The following is a 22,558-nucleotide window of genomic DNA, read 5'->3' on the forward strand; positions in this document are numbered from 1 at the left end:
ATGCCTCTAGCAAAGTTCAGCTCAGGAAACTCAGCCAGCATTCCTCTATCAGCTTTTAAAAAATGTTTATAGCTCTGATAACATTTCTCCAGGCTTTGCTCGAGCTGCATTCATCCAACCACGAGGCAGAGAGAGCCAACACCACATCCTGAAAGCAACAAATCACACAGGAGCTGAATACTGAAGCCACATTTGTAATTCTTCAGTAGACTGAAATATGTTTGCATAAGAATCCATTCAGTAATTCTGAATAAAGAGTCTGGAATTGAAAATTAAGAACTCTTCACGTGTGACTTCTCAAGAAGGACAGACTGAATACTCAACCCACCGCTAGCACCACTTATAAAGTAGTTTATGGTTCATTATTTATATCAAATGCTCACCGGAGGAAAAGGTTTACACTCTAAGCTGTTAGCCTTTTAGGCATGCTTTCTTTATTTGAAGACTTGTTTTACCTCAATGGTTATGTGAGTGACACACTACTAAGTCACAAGATTATTCAAAAGTTGCAGCCTAACACTGAGATTTGTTTTATGTTATGCCTCACCATGGATGTCAAGCTAGGATACAAACAGGGGCTGATGCCTATTTCACTGTTCATATGAGTGGAAAGAACATGAAATTTAGGAGAAGAGGCAGAGCCTGGCTGCTCCAGGTACACAGGAACTGGGTGGATTCTTGTAAAAGCAAGAAAACTTGATGAGCATAAATTTGTTACAGTATTTCTGTGACAATTTACACCAAATGATGTACACCAACATGAAGAATTTGTGGTCTAAATTAACTACAACACAAGAAGAGATGAAAATCAAGAACTGGAAGCATGTGGCCATTTTTTTAAATTAGAATTTTACCTGTGAAAAAAATCAAATTGATGTAGACATCAGTACTCAAAGGGCTACTTGAAAACAGTGAGTCTGGAGACATTATTGTTCTCATACAAGCAACAGAAATTAATTTCTTAGTTCAGTGATTCTGTAAGGTACTGGGAATTTTCTAGAAGCGAGAAAATGAAGATGATCATTATCTCCTAGGAGACAATAATCTTCAGTAGAATCATCCTCCTGAACATAGTTAGCAATTCTGTAGGGTTCTATTATTTTAGAGGAAGAATTCCGAGTTTACCTGCACTTTTAAATGTTTCTGATGTGTGGATGACGCCCGAAGCTTTAATATTGCTTTTGAAAGATCAGTAAAATGAAATTATTGGAGAGGGAACAATACCATTTATGATTATTTCTTTTTTATAGTCTTCTTACAGAACATAGAAACCAAATGTATTTTTTCAGCAGTCTAATTTCTACCTTTGTTTCACAGATATCATGTTTTGTCTCTGCAGCCATCAATTCCACCAAAAACCATGTAACAATATCACTTTTCAAAACGAAGACACATTTCAAAACTCCCAATAGAAATCTAAAGGTCAGGCATTTACATTTTTACCAGTTAGCACCTTGCCAGCAAAAAGCTCCCATTGTCTGTTCAGCATATTCCTCATTATTCTGACATTTTTTACCCTTTAGAGGGTGATATCCCTCTTTTAATGAGAATATCAGTGGAGAGCAACTATTAAACAGAGTCATTTTCTCTTCATACTGAAACAAACAGTTTATAATTTTAAAGATCATTGCCTTGTATAACAACACAGAATGTAACATTTCTTTCCTCTGGAAATGCCCTAATGAGCCACTGAGCCTCTGCACCAGAGGACTGCTCCTATCCATCAATCTTGAAATGTATCAGAGACTTTTGTTTCTTTGACCCAGGCTAATCTTAAATCATCAGCTTTGAGGCTGCAGAACATCCTTGCAAAAATTAATCCAAGTGACAGAGACGGGGAGAGGACCTGATCCAGCGGTGCCGCTGCCATCTGCAATTAGAGCATCCCTGGAGTGCTGCTCCTGGGGTCCCTCTTCCTGCTCCGGACCAAAAGGACCTTGACAGAGCAGGAGGGTGAGCAAGAAGAGAGGAAACCCTGAGATCCTGCTGGGACCTGCACCTCCCTGTGCTGCACAGACTCCGTTTTTGCAACCAAGTTCAGCAGCAGGGATGGGTTTCACATCCTTCCCCTTCAGCTCAGAATCACTCACTCTGTCAGTTTGGGTATTTTCAAATTCCCAACTCATTCACATTCCTTCACAGCTGCTTTTCCCTGAGTCAGGACCCAGTGTGCTGCAGCAAGTGTCCCAAGGATTATCACACAGTGTATACTCCAGATGACACACTGGAGATTCAATACTCCCACTATTTGTAAGAAAGCAATTTGCCAGATGGCATCTGCAGAATGGCCAACACCGTCCTGAGCTCTCACCCAGGTGCTGAATGACTCACACCATGGGGGCCTGGGCTCCCTCACCTTGGGCCTGCTAGTAAAATATAAAAGTTCTCCACTTAAAAGGAAACAAAGATTAAAGTCAAGATAAGGGAACAGAATCATAGAATAGTTTCATTTGGAAAGGCCTCTGGAGATCCCCTGGTGCAAACCCCCTAGCTCCACCAAAGCAGGTATTTGTATTTATGTCATACAAAGTATGTATAAATCTGCAGGAGATAATCTTATAGAGAGTCATATATGATAATAACCCTTGTAGGACATAGAAATTAACTGAACTTATAACACGTTCAAAAAAGCATTGAAAACCTTTGTACTTTTTGATATCTGGTGACTGATCTATTATTTGGGATCTGGGAAATGCATTCAGGCTCCTGGGATAAGTATTAACGATATTCTTCCTAAATATGAACGATTTCCTGCCTCTCATGTGATGCAAGTCCCACACTGACAGCAGCAATGAACAGTTACAATAAAAGAACAAATATTCTGCTTTGTCTTCCATCCTACAGTAAGAAAAAAGGAGACTTCATTCAGCAACACCACAGCAGAGCTAAAGGAACCAAGAAGCTGTGTCATCCCACTCTTCCCCACACAGACAGCAGCAGCCAAATGCAAATGGCATTTCAACTAACTTGAGAGTTTTAATTAAGTTTGGAGTGCTTACACTGAAATACGTTCTCTGACATAAAAAGAAAATTATAATCAGCCAGTATTGTGGGACCCAATGACAGGAGATCAATGGGCTTTCTGATGCTGCCTGCAGATTTCATTAGTGCTCTATTAAAAATACCATTTAAAAATTATTTTTATGACAGAAATACAGTCCAGTTAAATAAAAAGAAATGGACTAGATGAGTTTTAAAAATCCATAGATCCATCATTTACTGTGACAATTTTTCATAGCTTAGGACGTACCCTGACACATTTTTCATTAAATGCTATGAAATCAATAACCAAAATGTAAAGATCCAATGCCAGGTATAGTCAGGTACAGATCTGGTAAAGGTCATACATTACTTCTGGTGCAAATGAGTTAATCCAGACTCAAAAGAGAGATTAGGATCAGAGTACAGCACTTGAGTTAGCCACTAGAAGTTTTTGTGCCCATAGCTATACCCAGCAATATTGAGTATAGCATAGCTATACTCAGAATATTGGCTACAAACACTCCCAGAGGGAGCTCAGTGGAAAGCTGCACCCTAACAGAGCTCTCTGGGCCACCTCTTCAGCTGTGTTTTCTGTGGATCCACATCAAATACAACATTTTAAAAAAGATGAAACTCTTTACTTGCATCTGTGCACCATAGCAGATTTAGTAACTCCTTTGAAAAAAGCTCTTAAATAATTTTATGAGTAGCTCTTCCAGTGACTCCATTCCAGCCCCGTGCTGTGGTGCCCCTTACTTCCACTGACCACAGTGCCTGATCACAGCATTAGCAGGCAGGTCAGAGTTACAGAAAAGGGGTTTAGAGCAGAGGACAGTAAAAAGAAACAGATTATTTGTGCTCCTCTTGCTTGCACTAGTACCTGGAGTTTTCCCAACTGACTTCCCAGAAGGGGATAGAGAAGCCAAGGCTGCAGCCATTCCCAGAATCCACACTGGGCAGTGGTGGCAGTGGCAGGGTGGCCTGGGGACAGCACACAGCTGTCTTTTAGTGTCACTCATGGTCACAGGGGCTGCATACACCTACGAGAAACTCTGACTTCAACCCATCCATCAACAATTCTGGCTTCTATAGGAATGTCAAAATCCACCTACGTTTTCTAAGAGGAGGATATAGAATCACAAGTGCTCCAAATTGGTCTAGAAGACGCTGCAACAAAAGCACAAGTACATCTTCCTGACAAAGATATATCTGACACCAGAGAGCTACCAGCTCCAAGAAAGTCAAATTGAAAAATTGCCAGGACAGAATTAGGAGGAAGGATGCACCTGGCCTTCCAGGTGTGACTGACTCACAGGAGACATCCCATCACACCCCAGCCTGTCAGAAAGAGGATCCTGAATTTATAACATATGTAAGGCTGAGGAGTCACACAATCTGGTGTGCCAAGGCATCTGATTAGTTTCAGAAGGTGCAAAGATATAGATAGGAGAAAAAAAGGGGGAGGAGATGGGGAAACCAACCCCAAAACAAGCAGAAAACTCTCTATGTTTTAATTTTTTTTTCATCCAAAATTAACTTTAATTTTTGTGAATAAATTGTCCTTTAGGGGAAAGAGGTGGAGGGATGTTTCTAGAGAAGATTTTAAAACTTTGTTTTTTGGCATTCTCAGTGGGGTTTTTTCAGCTGCTGGATACCACCATGAACAGCTGCTCCCAGCCACGGAGCACTTACTGCTGCCAGACTGCACGCTGAGAGCTGGAAACCTGCTGTAAGAGGAGGATTGCAGAGACTAAACCTCCACAGACTACTTTTAAGGCAGATTTAGAACTCTAGAGGTTAACAACTCAATTCCAGTTTTTATTGTAATTTTTACTGCTATCTTTGATTATGTGGTAGACCTTTAGTCTCAAGAAGACAGGTTGCCCTGTGCTACTTGTCTCTATTTGGTATTTACACATACAATGAGTAAAATAAGATGGCAACATGAATCCTGCAAAATTTTGCAAATAATGGAACTTTCCAGTGGAAGTTTTCATACCTATTTGCAGCCTTGTGTACACTTAGGAAAGCATGATGGATAATGTGATTTATTGCAAATGTGTGCATGTTGTTGAAATACTCATATAATAGTTAGAAGCTTTGAAACGCTGATATTCATGTTTGTGCAGATACTGAGTTTTCTCCCTAACTGGTCTTTTAAAAAGATTTCACTCTATAAAAATTAAGTGTCTTACTTCACTGAGTCTTTTCAATAATTTAAGCAGGATAAGAAGTTCATTATACAAGGTAGTTCACAAATGTTTAAAAGCTTAATTCTCTAGATTATGACTTCTGACAGGCTATATATATAAATTCAGCTAATGTATCCCTACAGAGAAATGTTGTGCCTCAGAATAGAAAGTCTTTTGCAGGCAGCAGCTGGAGACAATATTTTCTTACCACGTGCAGTGCATGGAGAGGCAGAGGTGCAGGATTACTGCAGGCCAGATTTGTGCTCTATAGCTCTGGAGTTTTTGCTGTTTACTACCAATTTTAACTTTCTCAAAGTGGAAGTTCAGGTTAATTTGTAGTCCAGACACTGCCAAAGACTGGACACAGGATATTTTTGAGCTTTAGCAAATCACAGCAAAGCTTCTATTGAGAATGAATTGATAGGAGAACTTGCAAAGGTACCTTTAACCATTATCATTCTTGGAAGGTTGTGAACACCATCCCTCCTCCCTTATGACAAGATCCTGATGGAGCACAACTCCATATACTTGCATATGTCTCATAATACTGCCAAACATAGGAGATTTACACCCCTGAAAATACAAAAATACAATTTAAAATAACATAAGAAAGACTAAAAATGACAACACATGGACTAAGAGACAAAATAAGAATTGCCCAAGCATATGTCAATTACCTATCCACTTTAATAGGATCATTAGTTATTAAAAATACATTCTTAGCAAACAGATCACACCAGGGAAAGGGAGGCAGATGCAGCTACACACAGAACAAGTCCAGCTCTACATCACTGTCCCTTAAAGTACACAGGACAAGTTGCAAGTGTGAGGTGCTAAGTTAGAGCAATGTGCTGTGCTGGTATTCCAATTTCACAGCTGCTGTGAGACTGCCCTAACTTGAACTCTGAAATCCGCAGGTTTTAATCATTATCTGTAATTGTAAATAAAAAAATTAAAGTGCACTGCCATGATGAATTCCTTATAACACAGCTACATTTACTGATCTTCACTTGTTGTAGGTTCTTGATTGCTCCCAATGCCTTTAAAACTCTCTATGCTTTTACAAATTCTGTAGAAGACTCTCTGGAAAGTTTAGACTGACAAAGTCCATGGGAAAAGTGGGGTTTTTTCCCTCTGAGCCTTTGATCACAAACATTGAGGACAGCCCTGCAGAGAAAGACTTGGGAATCTGGAAATTCTTTGCTCAGAGGGTGGTGAGACAGTGGCTGCCCAGAGAATCTCTGGATGCCCCATCCTTACAAGTGTTGAAGGCCAGACTGGATGGGACCCTGGCTAACCTGAGCTGGTGGGTGGTACACTGGCTCATGGCAGAAGGGTTGGAATTAGATAATCCTTGAGGTCCCTTCCAACTCCAGCAATTCTATGAAAAGTGCTTAAAGAAATAGCAAAATTGTGCTGCAGATATGTGAGCATATAGACAGAGAAACTTTCAGTGTGTGGTGTGTGCTTGTTATCTCATTTCATCATGTCACCCACCTTGACATTACACACTTCATGAGGGCTGATGATCTCATCAGTCTTCTCCTTCTCTTTACTTCTGACAATTTCCATTACCTGTTCTCTCTTCCTCTCTCTGACATTGGCAGTTTTCACAGCTGTCTCTGTTCTCCTGAAACCAGGAGACAAGTACTTCTCTGTAAGTATACACAATTCCTGATGCTATTTGGAACAGGGAGGTGTGGTGAAACTGTTAATAGGATTGTGAACCTCATCAACAACTCTTTTTTTTTCTTTTTAAACCTGTACAAAGAACTGATAAGGAGTATTTACCACCCAGGAGCTCTGGCTTGCTGCAGCTGTGCACACTGACTCATGCTACCTCCAGGCTCTCCCAGTCCTAAATATTCCAGATGTTTCATTATCATATTTTCCCCATCATTCACAATACAATTATGAGCTTCATTTGCCACTGGGAACCAAGCAAAGCCTAAAGTTGGAAATTTCAGTCACAAATGGGTTTGTGCTGACTGAATACAAACTTTAGCCTGCTTTTTGATGTTTATTTTTAATGGATTCTGAATGCTTCCACTAATTCAGGAACTCAAGTGATTAAAACAAGAGAAGGAGGACTTATTTTGCTAAATGTAATTTCTGCTTAGAGGATTTACTGAGCCCCCCTTACAGCTGGAGGAGGCAATGGGATTGGGAGCATTTAACTTCTTACAATGTCAAACCACAGCCACTGCCTGAATGCCTGCAGGTTAATGCTCTGATTACAAGGCTGGCCTGGGTCCCATCCCTAACTGCACACAGGGAGTTATATTTAGGGTTGGAATATATGAGATTTAGTCCTTACACACATCAAAATAGGCTGTTATATCTTAAACAAGCTTTTATCTTTATATGAGAGTAACATGTAACTACAACTACAATCCAGGGTATGTTTCTGGTTTTGTAATTGCATTACTCAGGAAATACTTCCAAAAGACACCATATTCATGTTCTCAGGGGCTTGTAAAACAGCAGTACCAGCTGTATAAAACCTCACAGTAGGAGAATCTGTAGTATTTTAAACTGGCTTCTAGTCATTTTGGTAATTGCTAGTTGATAACCACTGCTAGAGAACAACAGCTACTGTTCTGGATTTCTCTGAGCAAAAATGCTGTGATTTTTCTATAGCTTGTTTTACATCATGATTTCCCAGCATCCTAGATGAGACAAAGCATCTCTCTGATGTTTGTGGCTCTTCACTCCTATTTCCAGCATTTTGCATGTGAAAGAAGTAGAAGACTACAGACACAGTTATTGCAAAAAGGACAATCTAATCTTTGATTTCACATTAATAGCTGAAATTAGTTTTAAAAAATGCTATGGAAAAATATTTTCTCTTTAAAGTGGTGAGGGATAGCTGTGCTTATTCATTGCTCTTTTTGCATTGTATTGATAGTCACTTCAGCTCTGGGTCAAAGAAACAAATTTTTCATTGTGATTTTTCCAGTCAGACAATGAGCCAAAGACTCACAAGCCAGAACAGACAGTCTGGATAAGAACATTTACAAGAGTATTGTCATAGCATTTGCACAGGTGCTGGTGCCAAATGAGCAGAAGTTCCAGCAGTTCTCCTGATAAATCCATGTTTCAACACTGCTTTATTCAGAACATCTTGTAAGGTGATCATTATTCCAGACCATTCTCATATATTTTTCTAAATAATGATATTAAATCAATATATAAACATGGTAGGAGAAATGCCAACACAGTACAATAGCTTCTGCAACAGGATATGTGTCCCTGAGAGGCCACAGCTGAGATTTATTGGTCCACAGTGTGTAACTCCAACTCAGTAGCTCCAATAGAGAATATTTCCCATCCCCCTATAGAAAGAGTGTCTATTGTTTCTAGGTATGATATGCTGTATAAGAAACAGAATAGAGGGCAATACACATCAGAGCAAACATCCTGGTAGTCACAAAGTGAAACAGAAATATCTCATTTTAGTTCTGTAACAGCATTTCTGACTCGCTGAACATGTAATTCTCAGAGGATGAATTTCAAGTGTTGATAGATTTATTGCAAAGTAAAATTAAGGCTCAAAAACCAGCCATCATTGCTGCTTTATAGATTATCTCTTAGGAGGATTTATAGAAATCATACTTGAAGCAGACAGCAAGTGATTATCTGGAGTTCAACTGCTACATTCAATAGAGCACTCCTGTGATAGCAGGTGCTCTGCTGCCTTTTGGGCTGAAAAAGAGGACATCCAGCAGAGAATCATAAGGACACTGAAGGGAGATGCAAACTGAAAATTCATGAAATGCTCTCAGCACAACATCACACCTGTCCTGAAGTGTGAACCCAGGAGAAGAAAGGTAGCAGCCCAAAATAAAACATTCCCCTCCAGATTAGTTGAGATCCTTTCTCCAGGCTGCTGAAATCCCTGCCTGTGGGAGTATTCACCACCATCTACTCCCAGTGGAGCAGTGAAGTGCTGACATCTTGATGTGAACAGCAGAATGGCTTTTGGGGATGTATCTCATGAGGAAGGTGGAGGGAGCAAATCAGTGTCTCCATCTGAGCTTGGTTTTCTCCAAGCTGAAAGGTCAGAGAGTCAGCAAAGATGTTCATCTGATTTAAGAGCAGCACCAGAGCACTTCAGAAGCAGAATAAAACAAATTCCACAAAAATTATATATATATATATATATATATATATATATATATGTATATATATATATATATTGAGCACAAAGCATATCATAATCTCAAAAGCTAGGAATTACTAAGAATTACTATATCACATGATATCACACAGCCCAGAAATTTAAAACCCCTTTCTCAATGGTACAAAAAAACCTTTGGAAGTCCTCCTTCTTGTGGCTCCCACAGTATTTGTAACAATTTAAAATGTCATCTGTAATTTGCTGATCTGGTGATATCTGTAATACTCCTCATTAGGGTTAAATGGTTATCTTAATATAGTCCAAACAAGCCATGCTCAGTAACAGGAGCTCTAAATTAGGCAGCTACAACACAATCTAAAGACCACGTTTTGTTCTTGATCCTTCTCTTGTGCACAAAACCCCAATTGTGCACAGAGCTTTTGGTCTATAAATAAACCAGCAAAATTCAGGCTGAAATTTCAAATTTACTCAAATGCAAGCACTTGATGCATTCATTTTGTGTCTCTTGTCTGCATTTACTCTTAAAGAGCTCACATTTGCACAGAAGACAATGCCTTGTTTTAATTAGCAATTGATTTCTAGCTATCTTTGTGTGTGGAACATGCATATTTTTGCATTTACAAGCAGATCTTTAAGTGAGTTTCTAGAAACTCACATCCTTTGGTAATGTAAGGCTATTTAGAGAGTGCAAAAAAAATATTTAAATCCTTTATATGGAAATAATGCACAGTTAAACTATATGGTCACAGACAATAGAGAAATAAAATGTCAGCATTTAACAAAAACACTAACACAAAAAAAAACCTTTTGGAGAAAACAGAAACAGCCTCAGCAAGTATATGAGGAGGTATTCCTCTGCTGCTCAGAGAACAGGAGCATGAAAAAGAGAGGGTTTTTTTTTCCAGCACTTTCAGGATAACATGGTAATATTTGAAAGGAGATGGTCTTTATGTACTGAGATAAAAGTTCTCAGTCTACTGTAGCCAAACTCTCTCCAACCATTGGCACTGTTAATGACCAAAAAAATGTAGTCTATTAGTGAAATGAGGCAAAACATGTATAAAAATTCAAGTGTAGATGATGACAGTGCAATTCAGAAAGGAGTGTGGGAAATCTGACCCAAGCTATCCTTTCCACTTCACTGACCAGGAATCAGCTGCTTGAATTTATTTTGGTTGCCAATGACTCGACAGGCACTTCATGTTAAGGTGTGAACAGGGGGAAAAAAAAAATCTGGTCTTGCTGTGGACACTCTTAGCAGCTTGGCAGGGTTTCAAACAAGGCCACCTTGTGACCCAGGTGACACCTCCCTCCCTTCCAGGGAAGCACCGGGATTTTCCGATCCTGCGGGCAGCTGACACAATTGTAGGTAATTCTTCCTCCCCCTGCCCAGGCAGTCCGCACACAGTGCCAGGACCACAGGTTGCCTCACTCTTGGAAATCCTCCTTCCCTCATCTTTGCCAGGTGCTCTCTGGCGCTGATCTCTTGGGACCGACACGCGTTTCTCACTTCGCTTTTCGACTCGCGAACACCTCCCCATGGGAAGGAGGGATTTGATTCACTCTCTTCATGAATATGCAACTCTAATTATCTAATAAGCATGTTTCTTGGAGCCTGAGATTCTGGCAGTAGCTCTGGTGTGTTATCCTACCTCAGTAACTCCCCTGTAGCAAACTTGGAGTTGAAGCACATGTCACTGGGCCTCTCACTGCTATCACCATCTGCGGCAGCTTCTTGTATTCCTCAATTATGCTTCTGCTATCTGGGCTGAAAAGAAACTTCCAGTCCTTGCCAGCCTAAGCATATGCCTGTGTATTTTTTCAAGTAATTTTTAACGATCTGAGTTGACAATGCCATCTTTCATATAATTTCACTGCAGTTTCATTAATATGAAGTGGCTCACACTTAATGGGAAAGAGTGACGTTGGGATAAAACTTGCTTATTTACAAGATTTTCAGAGCGAAATGAAGCAGCAGAGTGTTTCAGTGAATACAAAATCCAGAGTACTGACTGAGAGACTGATTTCAGTCAGTCATAGCACTGTCATTGAAGAAGCTATCTAAGGCCACTCTGTTACTAAATACAAAAGAGACAGGATTGTGAATTACTGCAGTACTACAACAGCAAAATGACCTTTCATTTCCCTGTGCTGGCTCAGTTGCTCTCCTCAGTGAGTAGAAAGCAAAGATAAATAGATAGATAGATTGATAGATCGATCCATAGATAGATCGATAGATAGATAGATCGATAGATAGATAGATAGATAGATAGATAGATAGATATTATATATATCTACACATACATATATACATATTTGATACAAATAGGTATGTTTGAAACTCCACAATTCATTCTCTACACCCAGGCTAACACCTAACACCCACCTCACCCACCCCGGGGTGCCAGAAACACCCAGCCCCTCTCCAGGTGCTTGTCAGCCACATCCTGGGCTAGTCCTTGGTACAATGAGACATGAGTGAGCTGCTGCACCCCTTTCCCCCAGCTGTGAGCCCACTAATTCTCTGATACAAGCACGTTTATTGAGGCTGCCTGCGAGCCATTCAGAAGATGGTTAACTCAGCCCTGCTCTTTCACTTGAGCAAGATCGATTTTGATGTTCAAGAGCAGTCTGTGGTAAATGAATGTGATCTTGTGGAAGGAGACACCAGCAGAGTACAGGACTGCACTGCACAATTGAAAGAGATTTATTTTTTTTTTATGGAACCTCTGAGGAGAAATATTTCTGACAAATGCTGCCGTGCTCTTGTCAGGCTGCTTAACCTCCACAGCGTTGGGTTACTGTGCCCTGGGGTGCAGGGGAGATTCAGTTTAGCTTTAACTGCTCAGGACAGACTGGTGCTAGATTTGACATTCCAGCTGAAGAGGCACAATCCATTAACTGGAGCAACTGTACTTCAAAGGGGTTTTGTATCTGCCAGAACCCAGTTTTGAAATACAAGTACCATCATTTATATCCCAAGAAAGTCATTGCAATGGAAGCTTCTTGGAAAATATGACTGATGATTTAGCAATTGTTTTGCATATGAAATCTTAATTAAGATGCTTTGAGAATTAAGAATTTCTCCATAAGAGCCATTTGCTGTTACCAGCTGCTTTTACTACTTGGTCATGGATATTGTGCTGTAGATACCCACAGAGTTTTTATTAAACGAGATTGCTACACTACCAGCCAAACTAAGCTGCTGTAAAAAGTGTGGACTCACCACCTTTTTAATTACACTGCAGACATCCTCAAACTGATAGCTAACAACTGAATTCTGTGGTACTGTTGAATTACAGAAACAAAAACAGAGAACTTGCTTTCCTAGTGAGGAACCTGCCAACCTAAGCACAAGTGGACTGCAAAACACTGCACTTTATAAACACTGTACACTCTTAAAGCACACATTTTAAAAGTGTGTATAAAGTGAGTGAATAAATACATAATTTTCTTGGGTTTTATTTAATAGGTACTTTTGTACCATATAAGTATGCAAAAATAAATAAATTAAGCAAAAAAAAAAATCTATAGGAGAGGGTAAATGCCTATTCAAGCAGAACAGTACAGAGAATATCTGATATCAGTGATGTGCTGGCTATCAGAAACAGAGATGTTGCTTTCAGCTCCTTGTAGAACAGGCCAGGTGCTAATTACTGTCATTGATATGAAAATGAAATTAAATCCACCAAAGCAAAAAAGAGTATGGAATACTTGCAAATATATGCAAAAGAGCAGATTTATACAAATGTAACTGATGTGGCCCATTATGCTAATAATATATCTTAAAACAGTAAAGATAGATAACCAGGCCAGATGGGAGTGTGAGCAACTTGATCTAGTAGGAGGTGTTCCTGTCCACAGCAGGGGATTGGAAATAGATGGTCTTTAAGATCCCTTCCAACTCAAATCATTCTATGATTCTTTGCTTAGAACAAGCTTTTAGTTGTCCAAGGCAGCTGAACTTATGATTAAGTCTAGAAGTAATTATCTACTAATGCACCTACTTTTTTTTTTTTTTTTCATTTTCATGTCTGTAATTACAATGTATTTGCAATATTAGAGTAGAAAAATCCATTCTCCACACTAACAGCACACATCAGAGATTTACGAACATCTTTTAAGAGCACAACCATAATACCTCAATTTTAAGAATTTCTCCCTGAAGGTTTCCAAACTGTGTAAATGAAGGGACAGTAGCATAATCCTCTCTAAATAGGTTTATATGATGCTGCTAATGCTGCTTTTGTATGATGCTGTTAATGCTGCATTTGCAGCATTAACATACTTTGGAACATCAGATGAGATCATTCTGAAGCTGAAACTGCATGCAGAGGCCATGTCTAGGTCAGGGACATGAAGTTATTTTGCAGCCACACTGTTATTCAAATTCCTCATCTGCTATTGCCATTGTCTGATAAGCGACAATTTACTCTTTTTAGGGAATAAAAATAAGGGGGTAAATATACTCTACTATACAGGTTAAAAATAGGGTTTTATTCTGGAGGTAAGTACACTCAGATTTTGAGCCCTTTGTTGCAAAGAACACGCAGCACAAGAGACTCAGAATGAATTTTGGGTCAAGGATACAGCATAAAGACCCTTTATCACCAAAGTGCTAAAAGAGCTCCACTTTGACACCATTCACTGTAGAAAGGACTCAAATCTTAAGGTTGTGGCAAAAGATTATATAATAAATTCAGCGGTATCAAGAATTTATATTATGGTGGTAATAAAATATTTGTATTACAGGAAGGGCTAAATTTATCCTGGCAGCATTTAGAACCATGGCTGGAGAGAACTCAAATAGGTCAAGAAAACAAGTCTTTAAAGTATTTTTCCATCATAAACTATCCTGATCTGTTGCTTTCAAACCTGCCATCCAGTATTATATGTTTTCATTATTTAATATGTAGAGGTCTAATCATAGATGATGACAAAGTAACATCAATCTGCTTCAAAACAAACCCAGTCACAAACTTCCAGCTACCCTTTGATACTTTTTTGTTCCATTAATTCTCTGCCTCATCATCTTTCTATCCTTTTACATGGTAGAATCACATATATTGTTATGTTGGGATTAAATATATTTTAGCTTTTTGTATTTATAAAAACTTTCATTGTTTTTAATAGCCTTTGTGTTTAACAAGCGAGCCAAAGAAAAACAAAAAAATCCTAAACAGAATTAAATCTTGTATGGTTATACACAAGCCATGAAAGAATTTGTATGAAAATATTAAACTGAGGACATGAATTTTGATCACATAATGTTTACCAAATATTTATAGAACTCAAATCCTGAGATTTTCATCCTAATCTTCAATAAGAGTTAATAGTGGTGACAATGCATCACAAACTGTCTTCAGTGCCCAAGCTGTCATCCTTCATAAAAACCCAGAATATTCAAAATAAGTAATTTAAGAACTAATACTATTTTTAAATGGTTCTGAGATTAGGTACCTAGCAAGAGACATATACCAATTCACTTATTTAATACATACCTCATTTTTCAAATAAACATGCAGAATTTTATAATAGGTCATCTGAACAGTCACCCTCATTCAACAGAACTCCACCTTTGCTAAACAATACTTAAGGACTCCCAAAAAAGAGTAAAATCTTGACTATGAAAATAAGTAATTTGGACGCTTAATCTGGTAATGTAAAACAAGAGGAAACAACAGGCAACTGTTATGCCCCTCCAACAGTTTTGATAAACATTTCTGTTATATTCTTTAGAGGAGTACCAGTTCCCCTCTATGCAGAAAACCACAGTTTCAGGACTTGAAAATGATCTTAAAACTCTCACAGAATTGTACCTGTAGGATATGATCAGATTATTATGCATCAAGATCTTTTTTCTAGCTCTGTCAGAGGTTTCTTTATCTTTTAAATTTTGTTTATTCCTTTGCCTGTCTTTTTCCCATTCTAAATGTCTGATGAGTGTCTGCCCAATCTAGGAAAAGTCTACACTAACAAAAATATGGGGCTAATAGGACCTAATTCATTTTCTGGCTACACAGGTTTACAACTGTGAAGTGCAGTATTTAATAATTATATAATTTAATAATGATGTCTGGAACAAAGTCTGCAGACACTGGAAAAATGCATGTTTCTCCTGTGTTCCAGATTGGCAGAGCACAGATTATGCTAGTTAAACATCAGAACCTGAATAACTTTCTTTTAAAAATAACTTGCAATATATTCAAGACACAGTTATACTTCCAGTTGTCTTTTACACATGAAGTGTAAAATAAGCAGCTGCCTTGTAAAAGCTTGCCTGTTCCAGTTAACTTGCAACAATGTTTTGTATTCTGCATTTCCTACAAAGACTATCCTGTATTTGTGCTCACTGATAAGCTTCTGATTTTTCCACATAAAATTTCACACTTCTCAGTTTATTTCATTGCTTTTCCTAAACAGACTGCAGAGTTAGTCTGAGTTCTCTGAATGTTTCATGAAACAAAACCATAAAAATTGTATATCAGGAGGTGAGGAACCCCTACCACTTCAAAGAACAATACATCATGTGCTGGGAGGAAATGAGGGAGCAAAATTAATCATTTACACATCATGTGCAGTAAACATTTAAATAACAGACAGCACTGTAGTCACAATTATTTATTTTGAAAGCTACCTGATCTCCTGGAATTTCACTGGAACCCGTACCAGAGGAATCTCTTATTCTAATTCAGCACATGCATCATCATGGCAATATAGCAAATAATAGCAAGTAATTCTGTTGCTTTGTGTATGTTATGACTGGGGATCATGATACTGAAGTCAACATAAAAGGAACTCAAATTATGGGAGAGAAAATACTTCAGTATTAATTCTTTGCTGAAGACTTCCAAACCTATTTAAAATTGCCAGTTGCTAAACCCAGTGATTTCATAAAGTTCCTTGACACAGACTAAGCAGAGATGAAAGAAATCCTGCAGCTATTCCCTAAGATTTTTGAAGTCATATACCTTTGTGTAGGCAAAGCACTCATCCCATTGGCAATGCAATTCCAAATTATTAAGAAGTCACTCAAATAAGTGCTAAAAAATAGTTTCTAGATATTCACAGTGGTCCTATTAAAAGATGACAATTGCAAAGAAAGAAAAGACTGCAAAACGTCTCATCCAAGCCTTCTATCACAAGGAGATATGTTATATAACTCGTTCATAAAAGGAGCAGAACCTTAAACAACCTCTAAGTATTAGTTCTATCCCAGACCTCCTTCCTCTTCCCAACCCTGCTCTATATTCCCAGCTGGAAATACTGTTTACAGTTAAATCATCATTACCATTCCAACATTGCAGTGTTGTTATCTCGCTGTTATCTCAAACCGTGCACTCCCTATTGTGCCCCAAATAAAACTCCTAACTTAAGAGAGAAAAAACCTTATTTCACATCCTCCTCCTCCTCTTAGCTTTCAGGAATCATATTAGCTTATAGAGAATGAGTGAGATTATTGGCAGAATTGTTTATTAATTTCCAGTCATAATTTGTGTTCAGATGTGTTAAGTCAAGTAACTTTGCACAAGTTCTTGAGAGCAAAATGGGTCTTGCAGAGCTTCCACCAGAGATGCTTTGGAAGCTGTCCCACTTGGCTTTGGGAATGAATCCATAGGCTTCAGACTGAGACATCTTCTCAAGGGAGCACACGTGATGCAAATGTTACTGAGAGTCAATAAACGGAAAACCTTACAGTGCCATTTCAATGCAAATGCTTCCCAAACTGGAGTGCAATTTAACCACCCTATCGACATTTAAATGGGTATAAGAGACAACCCAAAGAAGCTAAATGTGGATATTTATGCTGATTGCCTTTTATAAGCTTTTGTCCCTTTCTTTGCAATTTTTCTTGAATACAGTAAAGTCTTCTCATATTAAAACTGAAATCTGTTATTCCATCAGCATAAGAATGAAAAGATGGGGAAAGGGATGAAAGAGGAGTAGAACATTGCAAACTCAGCCAATATGGATTTAGCTGCTTTACTATAAATTACATCTTGGACAAGTCTTCCCATAGCTGCTTCCTCGTCTGTAGCAAACTGTATTTCATCATAATCTTGTGAGAATGAGCTATTGAAGGTCACGAGTCAAAAGAGTTTAGATAATCACTAACAGAGAGCTTGGTAAGAGGTTCCAAATGATGCAAATACAATAGCAAAATAGTAGCTCACGTTCTGAAAGCTGGTCTACCCTGACAATGCTGCTTCCAGTTCAGGACTGAGAGCTTGTTCTCGTTTCCTCACCATGGTCAACCGGGCATTGCCTAAAGGAATTGTGTTCCCATTTATTTTAGCTATGCTTGACTTTGTTAGGCTCGTAATAAAAAAAGCTACCACGAGCTTTGATGGGACAGAATTTTCTGTTTAAATATCAGTCTTGTATTCATCCATAAAACTGCCTCGCCATATGTTTCCTCATTATTTTTAATTATATATAAAATGCAAGATACAACACCACTAGGAAAAAGTAGAAAAGTATAGATGAGAAGAAAGGCATATGCAGAAAACATGAACATAAAAGCCTGAGAAGGGAAAAATTTGAAGTCATAAACTGATCCTATGTAAATTAAGAGCTCACAACTGTATTATGGACACTGGAAATCCCATGGTACTGTTGCATAGCTCTGTGTGCTCAGACTGAGAGGTAAAAACTTTAGCACTGCACAATTTAAAAAATAAAGCCAAGTTTTCCCCTTAATTTTATTTTGAATTTGCACAAACCAGGAAGATTTGTGGAGCATAAAGCCATTTGGAATAGGCTGCTCAGCTGGTTCTCTAATACATCAGCTGCTGGGGGATCTGGAGAGCAGCCAAACCTCCCAGATCCAACACGTTCAGCAGCTCTCCTGTTCTTTCTCCCAGCACAGGAGGACAGCAGCTCCTAAAACTTCAAGTTAAAACTAATGCATCTTTCATAAAGTTTGCTTTACAAAGGCCCTTCCAACCTATTAAGGATATGTAAAGTGCAGACCAGTACTTCAGGATGTCCTGAACTGGTGGGTTTTGTTTCTATTTTGTTTTCAAACACTTCAACAGCCCTTTGGGAAAGGTCAGGACATCTGGCCATGTTTTTTGTCATTACATTTATAAATGCAGCAAGGTGTTATTCTTTTTCTCCTCAGCTAGAAAGGGAGATGCCCCTGAAAGCAGTAATCCTGCCATACCTGTACCAGCAGTGTCTGGAGATAAACATTCTATCAAATTTCTTTATAAGGAAAGCTGTCCTAAAACTTCTATTTTAGAGAAGCTTAAATTTAAACATGCCCATGCTGAGATGATTTCTGTAAACAGGGATGCATTGTAATTGTGTCAATTAAAGCTGAAAGAGCTTGGTAGGATCCTTGAAAAATAAATGGAACAGCACAGGTCTGTGTAATGAAGGAATACTTTCTTCATGAATGCATGTTAAAAAAAAAGAAAATCTGATCACTCAATTTCTTTCTGCTCACATTCTCGCAAGAACAGATGCTATAAATATTCCTGAAAAGTGAATTTAGGACTCAAGTACCTCAAATATTTGTCAAAAGCAAACTTATAATTATAAAATGGTTTTAGATAAAATCATTTTATTGCATAGATGACAACAAATATTTTCTGCAATTAATAATTATAATTTAAATACTGTTGTCAAACTGTTAAACATTTACAAAGCACTGGTTGTTGGCTTTTCATATGCAAGAACAAATTTGCAAATCACTATAATGAAGAAAATAATTATAGAATTATAGAGTATTTCACTAAACAGTAATGTTTCAAGTGTTGCAATGTGCTCATTCTGACCTGCCCATCAGGACCTGAAGGTGATCCATTGGTCCCAAGTACTTAAAGCTTTATCATAGATGACCATGGTTACAAAGCTATATGCATCACTTACTAAAAAAAAATCAACTTTATGCTGCACTAGAAATTTACATTAATATGCTCTTACAGTAATTTAATTAAATATTCATTACTAAGTACCACATCTAACTAGTGTGACTTTTACAAAACTGAATTTGGAACTATTCAAAAAGAGCAGCAGAATAAAAGTATTTCCTTACAAAATCCTGCTAAATCAGCTTAGAGAAATTGTTATTAAGGTTTGAACCCAATGTTGTTTTAAATATTTAGCATAGGGGGAACACTCTGAACTCTACCCTTTATTTTGCTTTGGAGATATTACCTAAAGGAACTGTTGCATTTTTTTTAATGTACCAAATAATGAAACACTGACATATTTCTCAGTTTCTCTTAAGCAGTATGTTCCGTTAAAACAAATAATACATTTTTTCCTTCATCAATTCACATTTTTCATCATTCGCACATGGGTTGTCATGTTCTACCTCACAATTGTTTCCATTTCTATATTGAAAACCAAAAGGGAATGATAAAATTTATTTACTAAATTGTTAAATTGTGGTTTACATGAGAAAGTAACTTACCTTGCAAGCCTGGACTACCAACAAACTGTTTGTTTTGAAGTCCTGGTATATCTAAAATTAGTTGTTACAGCATTACAGGGTTTGAGCAATAAACTGCTGCGCCAGGTAAATTTATATGGCACTTTGGCTTGCAAAGAAACAATACTTAATATCAAAAGAGGCTAGATAAATAGCACCTTAAAAAAATAAAATCTTTAATGGTCATTGTAAGATATGTGCTGGAGATTTTAATTTCAGCTGCAGTTGACAACCGTAACAAGGTTTTCCTGGCCACAGAAAATCTGGTTTTATTTCTCCCCAATTCTTCAACCTAATGGCTCCACAGGCAAGAATTGGCTACACAGTGGTCACTGCAGGGAAGAGAGACCAAAATTTTCAAGGTTCTCTACTTTACATAGGATAATTTAATTTCTAGTCAACAGAATAAAACACTGCATTTTCCAGTGAATTGCTCCCCTGTGTACCTCTCCAGCAGAATCTGACAATTTAAGCTACTCCAATGCATTGTCTTTCTCTTTGGCATCTAGGAAATTGCTACCAACTTCTAGTTTCAAAATGTTTCAGCATAGGCTGAGCAGCCAGAGATGTCAACCTGACTTACACGCAGGAAAGTGTGTTTTTCTTATAGGAATGTTAAAAAAAAAAAAAAAGTGGATTCAAACCACTTGCTTTGCCCAGCAAATAAACTAAGTTTGCTCATTAAAAATATCACAGAGGTATCCTTTGTGTTGCTTTTCTCCTTTATAGCATGGCCACTTTAATCTGGTAAAACAGATTTTATCTTTGGTGTCAGCCACTCCCAAGGCTTTGCAGTTACTTGTGTGGAGGATGAACAGCAGGCACTAATACGAGTATCATGACTCTTTTCAGGCAGTAGGTGAAACCTTGAAGAAAAAGTGGCTCTGTCTTCAAAAAAGTGACCTGACCTTTGCTTTGGTGGGTTTTTACTCTGCAAGAAATAAAAAGCACTGCATGCTTTCCAATGCATCCTTCCTAGCTGATAAACGATTTTGTTCTAGCACTCAGCACAAAAGGACTACATTTTATAAAGACCAATAGCATGCTATTAGTGCTAGCTAATGATAGCTCATGTGTCATACTGGAAACAAGCTTCATAGACCTGGAATATGTCATATGAATCATGAACAAACACGTAATCGGCCCAGAACCTTTGATATGCTTACCAATTAAATGTAATTCTCATTGAATTTAATATACTTAATTTTACAATGACTTTGCAGTTCTTTGGATATCAAAGGCATCACAAGTCCAGCATGCTTATCATTTATGACACTTCTGCTCTGAGAATTTCTTACAGCATGCAAAGAACTCTCTGTAGGGTATCTGTGATGTGTTGCACAAGCAAGCTAAGCTAATATTGACCTGACCAGTAATAAAACCCGTTTAGAACCTTCAATATTATGTAATGGTTTTACCTGCAATTGATGAAATGTTCCTGAAACCATCTGTAGTTTGGTATCAGCAATAGGGGGGGTTTACTTGACACAGAATACACTGCTAGTGAAGATAATTCTTGTATATGATGTCTTAGCAAAGAACCCCTTCTGTTAATAGACTTTTAAGGATTTTAATATTTTTAAGTCCAGAGTAAAATACTTCTTTTATGGAGCCAGATTCTGCAGTCTTTGCACAGCTAAAACTTCCATAGAAATCAATGGGAGCTTCTAAAGTATAATAATAAGGCCCTGCCCAGGGTCACTGGCATAATACAGCTCTGCTGTGATGCTTTATGGGTAAGCTCCAACCTTCTCTGTCACGGGCAAGAGGCAGAGATCAAAATAGGACCAAAGATCAAGATACAGAAACCCACGTGAACTCAAGATGATAAAGACCCTCATTAAATAAAAAGAATGGCATCAAACAGCACGGCACATAATATTGGTGCTTTTTTGTTTGGCTAATTTATATTAAATAATGCTGAAATATCTTAACTTCGTCCAGAATATTTACAACTTAAAAAGAGAAACTTAAGACAAGTGGAGTTAAAAAAAAAATCCTTAGAGTAATTTCTACAACAATGATCATTTTAGGGAGAGCTGTAGCAATGCCTACGATGGCAGAATTTGGCTCCGTATGTTCTGTTAGCAAAACCCAGACTGTTTATATGATGTAAATTGCTTTTTAAAATGTCACTAGAGCTATAAACTCTGTGGGTCCAGATTATACATTCAAATTTCAGGGAGAGTTTGCCTCAGTGAACAACAAGGAACTGTGCTTTATTTGAAAACTCCACTTGATGCTATTTTTTAGGAAAAGAAACCAAAAAACCCACAAAGAGGTATTTTGGGTAAAAACTCGGATAACTAAAATTAAATCAACGGGCTGATCCTCCAACCCCTACTGCTCAGGGGAGCCTGTCCTGCAGAAGGCCGGCACGGGGAACTTCCAGCAGGAAAGGGCCGGATTCCTGTTGACTTCATTGGGGCAACTCTAACGAGCCACCAGACCACGGCTACACCCCAGCTGCCTCCTTAACCATTGGGTTGATGGACCATTTGTTATTATTGTTATTACTATTATTATTATTTTTACTATTTTTAACCAGTGTGTGTGTTCTGCTTCCAACCGAGCTTGGCTTCCAGGCGCAGGCGCGGGCGGCGTCACGCCGGGCTGGGTCGGGAGCGTGCGCGGGAGGCGGTCGGAGCCCGCTGCTGACTTGGCGCCATTGTTGGTTTCGCTGTTGTAGGGCAAAGGCGCTAGGGCGGCCGATAAGGCTGTGGCCATGGTGATGAAGGAGATTCCGAGGGAGGAGTCTGCAGAAGAAAAGCCCCTCCTCACTGTGGCATCCCAGGTGGGCAG

At 38.4% G+C, this 22,558-nt stretch overlaps 1 protein-coding gene across 21 annotated transcripts in view; it reads left to right on the top strand.

Annotated features, from left to right (window-relative positions):
• Positions 1–22,558, top strand: part of PEX5L (peroxisomal biogenesis factor 5 like) — a 105,074-nt gene that overhangs the window by 42,155 nt on the left and 40,361 nt on the right. For 9 of the 21 annotated variants that reach the window (XM_041718180.2, XM_072933246.1, XM_030280484.4 and 6 more), the window contains 2 exons: positions 20,609–20,674; positions 22,446–22,550. The exons of 3 other annotated variants lie outside the window; for them this stretch is intronic. In XM_041718180.2, coding sequence (XP_041574114.1) covers positions 20,609–20,674; positions 22,446–22,550 — 171 coding nt within the window. The remainder of the gene's footprint in view (positions 1–20,608; positions 20,675–22,445; positions 22,551–22,558) is intronic. 9 more of the 21 variants (XM_041718181.2, XM_072933250.1, XM_072933247.1 and 6 more) reach the window with 1 other exon arrangement.

Source organism: Taeniopygia guttata, chromosome 9 (assembly GCF_048771995.1).
Source record: "Taeniopygia guttata chromosome 9, bTaeGut7.mat, whole genome shotgun sequence".
Classification (NCBI taxonomy): domain Eukaryota; kingdom Metazoa; phylum Chordata; class Aves; order Passeriformes; family Estrildidae; genus Taeniopygia; species Taeniopygia guttata.